The sequence below is a fragment of the Myotis lucifugus genome, unplaced genomic scaffold, assembly GCF_000147115.1.
Source record: "Myotis lucifugus unplaced genomic scaffold, Myoluc2.0 scaffold_98, whole genome shotgun sequence".
Taxonomy (NCBI): Eukaryota; Metazoa; Chordata; class Mammalia; order Chiroptera; family Vespertilionidae; genus Myotis; species Myotis lucifugus.
Window position 1 is genome coordinate 3,925,437 of NW_005871146.1, and position 12,504 is coordinate 3,937,940.

General features: G+C 43.9%; 1 protein-coding gene and 1 long non-coding RNA gene across 3 annotated transcripts; both read right to left on the bottom strand.

Annotated features, from left to right (window-relative positions):
* Positions 1-387: 387 nt before the first annotated feature.
* Positions 388-4,149, bottom strand: LOC106697720. 2 transcript variants are annotated; one of them, XR_001348911.2, is made up of 3 exons: positions 4,014-4,149; positions 2,835-2,951; positions 388-1,190 (listed from the first exon to the last, which is right to left on the bottom strand). It is a non-coding gene; the product is annotated as an uncharacterized LOC106697720 (long non-coding RNA). The 2 variants fall into 2 exon arrangements; XR_001348912.2 differs by having other exon boundaries at positions 388-1,217.
* Positions 4,150-11,825: 7,676 nt separating this feature from the next.
* Positions 11,826-12,219, bottom strand: LOC102428798 (DNA-directed RNA polymerases I, II, and III subunit RPABC4). The gene has a single exon (XM_006092131.2). The coding sequence runs from the start codon at positions 12,170-12,172 to the stop codon at positions 11,996-11,998; it is 177 nt and encodes a 58-aa protein (XP_006092193.1). The 5' UTR covers positions 12,173-12,219; the 3' UTR covers positions 11,826-11,995.
* Positions 12,220-12,504: the final 285 nt, after the last annotated feature.

The following is a 12,504-nucleotide window of genomic DNA, read 5'->3' on the forward strand; positions in this document are numbered from 1 at the left end:
TCTTCTCATTGGATTATTAAGGTATATTTCATTGAATGGAAACGTTCCCATTATTATTAAACTCTGATGAGATCGAATTACATGTATATACTTGTGGCAAGCCCCATTTTTAATCCACGATGTGGAAAATTATTAATTACACTAAAGAAAAGCTTCCCTAGTAAAACATTCCTATTACATTCCCCTGCCCCATCACAGGTTCCCAGGTACTAACATAGACCAAATATTCGTGCCATAAATACAGGTCTTACTCATACAGAGTATAATGTCTTACCATGTGGAATTATATTAGAAATAAGTAACAGAAAGATATTTGAACAGCCCAAATATCGATATCCGTGGTTCATTTCCTCAGTCACTCAACACATAGTGGCTAAAAATGGGGCAGATCTTTGCCCTGCGTCCAATACAAGACTGAGGTATTTCCCAAAACTTCTTATTGAAATTCACTGTTAGAAAATGCTCTGGACTCAAGATCCTATGTGATTTTGTCCAAATTCAACCTGGCCCCCTAACCTTTTGTGTTAATGGTATAAAATTCCCACTCTTAGCTCTGCTTTGGTTTGGCACTCTATCTAGATTGCCTCACTGTGGTGCCGTGTTTATAAAGCATCCAAGCTACAGGCAAGGCTATAATTTTAGTTTCCTTCTTTTTGCAGAAGGTCAAAGTTTTCTAAAGATATTAGTGCAGCGGTTCTCAACCTGTGGGTCGCAACCGACCTCTTTGGGGGTCGAACAACCCTTTCACAGGGGTCGCCTAAGACCATCGGAAAACACATATATAATTACATATTGTTTTTCTGATTAATCACTATGCTTTAATTATGTTCAATTTGTAACAATGAAATTGGGAGTCACCACAACATGAGGAACTGTATTAGAGGGTCGCGGCATTAGGAAGGTTGAGAACCACTGTATTAGTGGATCAAATGGAATTGTCTCTTTTTGAAAAGGTACATGAACAATGGGAGACATTGCATTTGACCTTTAGGATCTTCTCCCTACTTCTCCCCCTCCTTCCCTAGATGCTAAGCCTTGTCAGGGCCTAGTACTTTCTCTTCATTCATTGCTTTCCCACAACAGCTGGAAATTGCATGTGATGCACACAAGTGGTTCCGGATGCTCAGTTCCAGACAGGTCGGCCGGGTCTTGCTAGATGACATTGGGGAGAGTAAAGAGTGTCCTGTGTGCTGGAATCAGGGGAGATGCAAGGACACCTGTGAGCATTCCAGAGCACAGTGTTGGACAATGGCATTGAGGAGCCTCTGGGGTGATTTCCCCCGTGGTCAGAGCTGCCTGCATTTTTACCCTCCCTTCTTGGCCTCAACACTCCCAACACTGGAATTTCTTCAGATGACTACCGTGTTTGGTTTTCAACCAGGACAAACACAGAAAAGAGATTTCTTTTTCTGTCTGCTTTTGCTGAATGGAATATCTTGGTTCTACTTACTGGTCATGCCTTAGACACCGTGGGGCTGGTTAGGACATTAAACTCTGAGCACATAGGACTCCTAGCTTTACTGAATCCTTTTCCATATCCTGAGTACAAACTTCATCTTTCCCCTTACCCCCCAAAGCCCTTCAATCTATGGGTAATTCTACAGCCAATTCCCAGCTAATATTCTTCCCATAAATTGTTATTTCAGCTAAACTTTCCCAAACTTGGGCATTCTTACCAAATATTTTGGGCTTCCTCACAATCTAGCTATCTTCTTATCTGCATGCTTTTCTGGTATAATTTTAAAATAGTGAAAAATCTCCTCTTATTTTTAAGGGTGCACAATAAGTTCAGCCCCCTAAGTGATGTTGCAGAAATCTGCATACCTAATTCCAGCCATCCCAGAGTTTCAGGTAAAATTTCTGTGTGTGTGTGTGTGTGTGTGTGTGTGTGTGTGTGTGTTTTCACCATTTCCCCCCTTAACTGAAAATCGTGAGGAACAAGAAAAAGGATTGTGAATCATAATCATTAAAAATAACATGCACACACAAACACACGGAGAGGCTTTGCACTTCCCATTTCTGACCCAGGGCTCAGGAGGTAGAGGCAACTCCAGGTGAGTAAATTCGCAGATGCCCATGCGTGTCCGGAACAGTCCCTGAGGGTCATTAGAGACTGTCAAGTGGGGGTGAGGGGGCCAGTCTTCCGTTTTGGTTTTCTTTCAGAACTTTTGTCAGGGAGCATCCTGTTCTGTTATATGCATACCCACTGCAGCCTTCAAATTGCTAGGTGGAGAACAATACTCAAGTGCCTGGCATTGGGTTAGAAATAGAAATAGCACTCAGCAGTCCTCCCCCACAAGCCCTTCTGTATTTTGCCTCTCCTTCTCCGCCCCACTCAGATCCCCAGAGCTTAACCCCATCCTCACTCAACAGTTGAAGGCATTTTTAAATGTTTTCAAATATAGCCTTGATCCTTGCACATATTTATTAAGCAGCTCCATACCCTCCAGAACATTAGGCATAAAGCTGAGCATCTTCCTCCCTCACACACTTGGGTCTGGCCAGCTGGGAGTGCTGCTGAGTTGGGGCCTCTCAGAAGGGAGCTTGAGCCCAGTCTTTGAGTGAGGGACCCAATGGGGTGGAGGCTGTGCTCCTTGGGGATTTGCATTTTGCAGGCTCTATTTAGAAGCCGTTTTCCTGCTTCTAGAAAGCAGTGGCCCACTCTGGCTATAATTATGACTAGAAAATCACTTTCTCTCAAAAACTCTATTTTCAGGTTTTTGCTATGTTTTTTAAAATGGCCTTGCAGACAGGTGGTCCCCAGTGCATCCTGTCTCCTGAGGAAGGAGCCTGGGGCTGTTTAGTAAAATGTCACTCTGCTATCTTGGAGTTACCTGAGTTATCTTGGAGGAACTGAGGTAGGGCCTTAGGGACAGCAGGGACTGAAGATTCTTGTTTTCATCACCTCGCCAGTCGGTGAAGTCTTGAGTAGGTTCATTGCGTAGACAGACCTAGAAGACAGGATTCCTGGATTGTGTACCCACTTTCCCCCTAATCAGACCTATGCTACTTCCATCCAGATAGCATCACACAATGGCCAATGGAGCCAGACTACCTAGGTTCAAATCCCACATTACTAGTTGTGTGACCTGCTTGCTCATTGTGTGAACTTGGGCAAGTTCCTGAATAATGGTATCTACCTTAAAGGATTATTGTGAGGATTAAATAAGTTAATACATGCAAAGTGTGTATTAGGATAGGGACTGGCATATATTATAGAACAATATTGTGGTTATGTTTTTTCTTTCCTTGTCTATAAAATGAGGAAATGCTATTATTAATGTTATGCTGGTCATTCTGCACTACGACAGGAAGAGCACCCATTGTGGGCTGAACACTTACTGTACATGACGTTATGAGGAGATGGAGAGGAAAATAAAGACATGCTCTTACCCACTGGGAGGGGAAGGGAAACTTTGCAGAGAGATTCTCAGAGAACATGCAAAAAGGAAAAGAATTCCAGACACTGCTTTCCCTTACGGAGACTGTCATGACACAGAGTCTGTCAGAGGCTTGGGGACCCATGGTCACTTCTCCACCCAGAACAGCATATCAGTGCAGCCTGAGGATCAAAGAAAGCTGTGGAGGGATCATGCAGGCCTCTGACATGCTCGGCCTTGATCTTTGGACTGCAGCTCCCTGCCTTAGTGATTGGCCTGTCCCTGTGGCCAATCCTCACACCCGAGGCCTCCTGTTTGGCCCAGGGTGTGGAAGGACTTGACCTGGCCAACTGGGATTTTGGCAAGGGTCTCTTGAGCACCTGATGGGCTCCAGAAATCTGCCCCAGGTGATTCTGGCTCCACCTCCAGGCCTGGCCCACACTCAGAGCCCATGCTCTGGGCACAGTGGTGCCATCTTTAGTGTGCCTGTGGCATTCTATGGCTGTGCCCAGCAAGTTGCCTCCACTTCTCTTGAACCCCCAGCCCATTCTAGGCTTTTATGATCAGAGTCCTCCTTGCTTTGTCTTATGCATCCAAATCCTACCCAAATCTATCAGGTCCACTTAATCTTACCTTCTCTGTGCCGCACCAGCACAGCCATAGGTGAACCTGAGGCAAGGGAGGTGGGGGGTGAGGGAATGGGGGGGCGGTGAAGGATTAGAAAAGACAGACAAGAGAATAAAGCTGGGGCTAGGTGGGATGCTGCCCTCTGATTAGAGAGACAGTGCCACGGCCTGCAAGCCTAGTCTTTATTTTATAGCTAGATTCCACGAGACACAGTAAGGGCGTGGTCAAGATGTTTACAATGTTCTCATGGGTTTAGAATCTACTCAATTACATGCACCTGACCAAGCTTTGTTTACTTGCTGCACCTCCTGAAGCTCATATCACTCAGAGCCACGTGGTACCACAGGTTTGGACCATAAGGTCAAGCTTACAACTATAGCTCATTAGTCCGAGGCTTGAACCTGTCCAAGCACTGTAGCCGCTCTCCACACTTCTCCATGAAGCCTTCCCTGACTGTCCAGCTCACAGCACTGTAGCTGCTCTCCACACTTCTCCATGAAGCCTTCCCTGACTGTCCAGCTCACACCACCAGCCTCACTGTCCTAAGTTTCCTAATTACTTATTCCATTTATTTGGAAATAAGAAATGTGCTTAATTATAGTTCCCAAAAATATTCAGATAGGTAGGACTGCAATTAATCACAGCCTTGTTTGGTTACAAGTCACAGGGGTGGGGGCATTGGGGACAGATCATCTATCAAGAAGCTTAAACTCTAAGGCAGTGGTTCTCAACCTTGGCTGCACATTAGAATTCTGTTTCTTTGTTATGGGGTGGGGCCACAACATTAGTAACAAAGAAACAGAATTTCCAGAGGATGAGGCCCAGAAATCAGGATTTTAAAAAGATTCCCAGGTGATTCTAATGTGCAGCCAAGGTTGAGAACCACTGCTCTAAGGGGATGGCCTGAAAAAATCCCTATTGTCATATGTTCCTTTTCAGGTCTGATGTTAATATTTAACTAAATAATGATGATGATGATGATGATAAGTAAACAATTTGGAGTCCTTGCTATGTGCCAGTACTGTACTAAAAACTTACCTAAGCTATCTGATGCCTTAATAGTAGTATTCCTATAAGGTAAGGTTGTTATTAATCCTACTATACAGATAAAGCAACCAAGATGCAGATAGGTTCAATATTGCCCAATGTCAGTATTTGAGTCAGACAGTCTGACCCCGTTGTTCATATCTTAATCATGTGTCATATTTTTCCTGAGTTTCACCTTTTCTGTTTCAGTAGAATGAAACTCTTTGAAGGCAGGCACCTGTCTCATCCTTCCCACAACCCCTGCAGCATTTAGTACATCCTTGCCTTGCAGGTAGGAGGCAGACATAGGTGTAAGTACTCAATCAGTATTCAGGGATGCCATAGTTAACAGGCCCTGCAGCAGAAAGGAGAAGGGATTGTCCAAGGTTTTTCTTAGTTCTGGGGTGACAGAATTGGGAAAAGAGACCAGGAGTCCAGGGCCCAAATACTGCTGTGTACTACCTCTTACTCTCACTGCCTTCTTGCTAACCCAGTTCTTCCTCCGTTACCACGGAGGCATCCAGCTGATCATTAGGAAGGCCTCTTCACACCATGGACATTAAGAACAGGCCCTTGCCTTAGCCGGTTTGGCTCAGTGGACAGAGCGTTGGCCTGCAGACCAAAGGGTCCCAGGTTCAATTCCAGTCAAGGGCATGTACCTTGGTTGCAGGCTCTTCCCCAGTCCGGATCCTGATCCGGGCTCATGCAGGAGACAGCCAATCAATGTGTTTCTCTCATATCAATGTTTCTCTCTGTCTTTCTCTCCCTCTTTCACTCTCCCTAAAAATCAATGGAAAAATATCCTCGGGTGAGGATTAACAACAACAAAAAAAAGGACAGGCCCAGAAATATCAGTGACTTCAGGTTAATGCTTACCAGGACCAGGGAGTCCCAAACATTGCCTAGAACTGCAAATGTTCTGTCTTGAGGACAAACTCATCCTGTCTCCAAATGTACCAGCTTCCAGCTTCCCTCAGAATTTCTCTCGATATTTGTCAAGTTAGTGATTGTGTGTGTGTATACATATATGTATATATATGTCCATATATTGTATATACATATATATATCCATATATATATTTTGGGGTTTTTTTACTTTTCTTTTTTCAATTTTATTTTTTAATTAGAGTTCATATTCAATATTATTTTGTATTATTCATGTATACAGCATAGTATTTAGATAATCATATACTTTACAAAGTGACCCCCAATATTTTCAGTACCCACCTGGCACCATACATAGTTATTAGAATATTTTGACTATATTCCATATGCTGTATTTTACATCCCTGTGATTATTTTGTAACTATCAATATGTACTTCTTAATCTTTTCACCCAGCCCCCCAACTTCCCTCTGGCAACTATCGATCTGTTCTTTTTGTCTATGAATCTGCTTCAATTTTGTTTTGTTAATCCTCACCCAAGGATATTTTTCCATTGATTTTTAGAGAGAGTGGGAGGGAGAGGGAGAGACAGAGAGAAACATCAATATGAGAGAGACACATTGATTGGTTACCTCCTGAATGCAGCCCAACCAGGGCTGGGGAACCTGCAACCAAGGTATGTGCCCTTGACTGGAATCAAACCTGGGACCCTTCAGTCCACAGGCCGATGCTCTAACCACTGAGCAACTGGCTAGGGCAATCTGCTTCAATTTTGTTTGTTTATTTTGTTCTTTAGAGTCCACATATAAGTGAAACTACCAGTATATGATATTTTATTGTGGTTTACTTATACATCTTATTTCCTCCACTATACAGCAAGTTATTGAAAGCAGAATTCAAATCGTATTTATTCATATGTTTTTCTATATCCTAGTACATATTTATGCTCCCTCATGTCCCCCAAATCCTAGTATCCTAACCTAATTAGAGCTCCAAAAATATTTCTTGGATAAGGCAATTTTAAAAATCAGACAATAAGTTAGTAGCCAATGTAACCCCAATAAATTTAATTTAAGTAAATAAATAAAAATAATGGCATTAAAATCACCAAAAAATAAAAAATAAAGAAAAGAAAAGAATAATTAGATGGAAGAATTTGAATATGTATGGCCTCCCCTTCAATCCTCCTTTGAACTGCTCATACTCTTATACAACCTGTAAAAATATCTAGACAACTATAATTTTAGGGTCTTAGAAAGCCAGTCTAGAATTGAGCCCAGCAAGGTAAAATGATAGAGAACAATGAATCATTTGCATAGTACATTGTAGAGCAGCGGTTCTCAACCTATGAGTCGCAACCCCTTTGGCAATCGAACGACCCTTTCACAGGGGTCGCCTAAGACCATCCTGCATATCAGATATTTACATTATGATTCATAACAGTAGCAACATTACAGTTATGAAGTAGCAACGAAAATAATTTTATGGTTGAGTCACAACATGAGAAACTGTCTTTAAAGGGCCAGAAGGTTGAGAACCACTGTTGTAGAGGAAAAGGATGAAACATAGAGTTCAGGACGGGGGTAGAGGAAGGGCTGTAATAGCAATGAATTTCATTCTTTGAAATATTGCCCAACATCCTGGTATTTGGGGAATTTACCTCCCTTGCCTGATACAAACTGTGGCCGCCCTAGCCAAGCCAGGCAGCCTGGACTGTCACTCGGAGCTGTTGGTTTTCTTTCCCCTGAGCCCCTCCAGACCTACTACACTCTCATTCATCTCAGGGCACGTATTGGGTGCAAACTAAGTGTAAGGATAGATGCTCTTGGGACAACTGAGCTTGGACTCAAAGTGGTAAATAACCACTGAGCTTTTAGATTCAGAACTATGCCTTGTGTGCATGGGAAAAACCTCCCTGATTTGGGTTCAATCATTCAGGGCCTCAGAGCATGGAGCAGGCTGAGCGGGCTGCCTCAGCAAGAAGATGAGCTCTAGGAAAAGGTGTTCTCACACAGGATCTGAAGGTGAAAGGAGAGCTGCCCCAGTGGGTAGGTGGGAGGATGGGTGGAGCTGGGAGATCCTTCCCAGAGATGAGAGCAGCTTTCCATTTTAAGGACTACAGGTCTGCAGGCCCACAGTTCTTAGGATGGAAACTTACAAAAATAGCACTGTCAGGAGGGACTCTTCACTCTCCAGTGGACTCTGTTCCTAAGCCTCTCTCTTGGTTCCTTTCACCTCACACCAGCTACCCAAAGAACCTAGCCTTGAAGCAGTCCACCTTTGTGTTGCTCCCTCTTAGAGCATGCAGCCTTTTCCCATTCAGTGTCCCAAAATCTAAGAAGCCTATAGGGTCTTAGAAAGCCAGTCTAGAATTGAGCCCAGCAGTTGGATAAGGGGACACTAGAGGTCCCATTAAAAGTCGTATGGGAATTTTAGAGCTTACATCTATGGAAAACCAAGAGAAGATAAATTTAAACTTGTTGAAAGCAACCAACACAAAAGCAGGATTTCTTAACCTGGGGTCCATCAATCCCCAAGGAAGTCCGTGGCAAATTCAGGGGTGGACAAACCAATGAAATTGTGTGTAAAATTATATATGTATGTGTAGGTGTGGCTGCATTTCTTCTGGAACAGGGTTCATAATCTTTATCAGATTCTTTTTTAAAATATATTTTTTTATTGATTTTAGTGAGAGAGAGGAAGGGAGAGGGAGAGAGAGATGAAACCTCCATGAGAGAGAAACATCAACATGGATTGGCTGCTTCCTGCACACCCCCTACTGGGGATCAAGCCCGCAACCCGGGCATGTGCCCTGACCAGGAATTGAACTGGTGACTTCTTGCTGCATGGTCCACGCTCAACCACTGAGCCATACCAGCTGGGCTATCAGATTCTTCATTGAATTCTATCAGATCTCCTAAAAAGTTAAACAAAACAAAGATTTTTTCTAGAGGATAAAGGTGGGAATAGGGTGTCAGGGGAATTTGGAGGACATTCCAGCTCCTCCCACTTCCCATGTGTTGGAACCATGTGTACAGTGGGAAACAATGACAAATACAGGGAAGTGACGGGTCACTCTTTAAAAAAGACCTCCAAACCCTGAGAATTTCCAAGATTTTCTTATAAAAGTTGTCCTCCTCTCCTTAAGTAACACTACTCTTTCTCACCTGTCCCTCTTCCTTCCATTTTGTCTTCACTGCTACAGGAGAACTTATTCTAGCAGCTGCTACTTGTTCAAAGGGATTAAGGTTAGAAGGGAAGAGGTGCTTGTTTGTCAGTCTGGAATGAGGAGCCAGGGTCCAGGAAAGGTTGAGTATGTCGTTTATGTGATTCAGTAGTTACCAAACTTTTCAAGCTTACAACACTTCAAAAACACCTCTGGATTCCTCCAAGGAATTGTAATTATACTTTCAGTATCTGTGAAGGAAAAATTGCATGCTGATAAAAAGCTACTATGCATTAAATAATCCTTTAATATTTTAAAAATCACAGCAGCATCTGTGTGTGTTTGAAAACTAGCTCAGCACCTACCTGTGAGATGAATTATTTGTTTGGGTGTAGGCAGTGTTGGGTGTGCATCAGGATGCAAGGCCCCCATGCTGTAACTGAGGACCCTCTCCCACTCCCACAAAGTGGGAATCACTGGTCTAATTTAATGTCTTCATTTTATAGATGAGGAAACTTTGGTCTAGGAAAATGAAGTTCCTAGTAAGGTAGGATAGAGCCCATTCCAGAACCTATTTCTCCTAATCATCTTCTGGGCTTTTTGCAGGATGCCCAGGCAGCTATAAATGCTCTTAGGGCATCCAGTCTCCCATTGGCCCTGGAACAGCCTCATCTCCCACACCCACAACCACACTTCCCCCTCTCTTCCCTCACTGAGAAGTCTCCAAAGGTCACCTAAGGGAAGAAGTGACTCTTGAGAGTTTTCCAGAGCTAGGAAACAATCAGACAAGAGAGTCAGCTGCAAAACCAGGTCTTGGCCATAAACTGGAACACAAACTGTAACAATGGCTGTCATGGGCTCTGGGTGCCAGCCATGGGCTTATCCCAACCTCATTTAGTCCTTACAGCAACCCTGTGAGTTAAGTATCATTATCCTTTTCATTTACAGACTAGTGGCCCGGTGCACAAAAATTGTGCACTGGGGGAGGTGGGGGAGAGTGAGTTCCTTAGCCCGGGCCTGCGCCCTCTCGCAGTCCAGGACCCCTCAGGGGATGTCCACCTGCTGGCCTAAATCAGCAGTCAGACATCCCTCTCCCAGTCCAGGGCTCTCTCAGTCCAGGATCCCTTGCTCCTTACCATCCGCCTACAGCAGAGGCAGGAGAGGCTCCCACCACCACCACTGCACTTGCCAGACGTGAGCCCGGCTTCTGACTCCTGTGCTGAGCGTCTGCCCCCTGGTGGTCAGTGTGCGTCATAGCAACCGGTCGTTCCACTGTTCAGTCGATATGCATATTAGGGTTTTATTATATACGATGAGGAGACTGAAGCTTAAAGAAGTGAATGACAATGGCACAGAGTTACTAAAGGCCTCAAAGATAGGATTCAAAGCCAAGTCTAAATTGAGACCCTGAGATGGTGACCACTGTGCTTCACAGGACTATGTTATGCAAGGCTGACTGGGCTCAGATTCTCGCATCTTCTTTAGGACTAAATTGTTTTGTTACCCCTTTACTCAAAGAATCATCCTAAAACTAGTCCCAGTTTAACAGTAATGTGTAACCCTCTCTCTTCCAGGAGATGGAAAGTGTCTTTGCCACATCTTCTAGGGACCCAGGTGGATTCCATGGACAATACTTAATCCTTGAGGGCAGAGACACCTACTTTTTAATATTCTAGCTTATAACCCCTGTACAGGGGGGTTGGAAATGGTGAGTTCCTGTGCTCATCTACCTCTGCTCAGGCTGTTCTCCATCCTAAAATGCTCCTTCCCCAGTTCACCGATTAATGAAAGAGTATAGGCTAATGTAAAGCTTCCCCTTCTTCATGAAGCTCTTCAGGACTATATGAATCTGTTTTTTCTCATTTTCTCTTTGGCCTTAAACACAGCTTCTGCTTTTTAACTCTTTGTTGTTGTTGTCCTCACCCGAAGATATTTTTCCATTGATTTTTAGAGAGAGTGGAAGGGAGGGGGAGAGACAGGAACATCAATATGATAAAGACACATTGATTGGTTGGGTCCTGCACGCGCCCCTGCAACCGAGGTACATATCCTTGATGGGAATCGAACCCAGGACCCTTCAGTCCACAGGCTGACTCTGTGGGCCAACGCTCTATCCACTGAGCCAAACCGACCAGGGTTGCTTTTTAACTCTTTTGACTCATGTGTAAGAATCTTATATCCCACCAAGCTTTTTGAAAGCATTCTGTGACCCCCCCCCCACCCCACCCCAAGTGCCCAGCTTGGGGCTGGGCATACCATACACTACTAATAAATACTTGCTGAATTAAATCTGGTGGTCTTTAGAACAAATTTCCTCCCTCCTGGACCATTTATTCTGGCTACATCTTCCCTTCAAAGTAATTGGTGTTTCCCCTCTCCCAATCCCTACCCAATTCCCCATGAGGCTCATGAACTTTGAAAGTACTGGGATGTGTTTTTGCTACCTTGTCAGAAACAAGTCTGATCTTTCTGAGACTCTTCTGTCTATGGGCCCACATGGCTCTGCCTGGAAGACATGACTCCAGTGTTTCTGCACCTGAGCAGGGCTCTCATAAAGCCCTAAGAGACCATGCAAGGCTTTAGCAGCTCAGCCTTTTAAAACCACCTGAGTCCAGGCAGTGGGTTCAAGGCAAGACACACAGAAAGGTGTGTGCACTGTTCTTCAACACTCTCATCATTTTCTCAAGGGCTCTTGTTTTTTTTTGTTTGTTTGTTTGTTTTTGTTTTTTTTTTTTTTGAACTGAACAAAAAAAAAATCTTTATAACAGATACCTAAATACAATATGGTTTTAAAAATGAAATCATGTATATACTAGTAGTTGTATTCACAAAGATAAGTATACTCATCAAAAACTATGCAATAATAACAGCAAATCCAAATGCAAACAAAGATATTCTTCTGAATTCCGTTTCATCGAGCATCAAAAACCACCAATCTTTTAGTCCTTTTCTTGTACATTATTCTGTATCCACATTCTCTGCATCTGATTGGATCCCTGGATTTTATTTCATTTTCTGCGTGACATTCTCCACAGATATATATCATTGGCTGCTGCTTGGGGGGTTGGGCGTCCTTCTGGGTGTCCATTGTTAACCCTCAGCACCAACACGCTTCTCCCTCTGCGATTCCAAACCGGCTGCCTCAAGGGCTCTTGTTAACCAAGTATGTTTGCCTTTTCCTCCCCAGGGAGGCTGAGAACCTCTTTATCTCTTCAGACTGAGACTGGACGTCTGGGGTAAGAGGCAATTCATCTCCTGATTCAACACTGCTGTCTCCCCAGAGCCCAGGACTCTGGCGTTGTGACTGAGCAGGCCCTCCAGCCACAGTGCTGTTGACTGACCTTCATTGGGTCAACCTAAGCTGCTAACTGAAGCCTGCTGGGAGTCTTGAGCAAGTCACACACCTCTCTGAACCTCAGT

Coding starts and splice junctions, on each gene's coding strand:
- LOC102428798 (XM_006092131.2), bottom strand. CDS start 12,172: ATGGACACCCAGAAGGACGCCCAACCCCCCAAGCAGCAGCCAATGATA.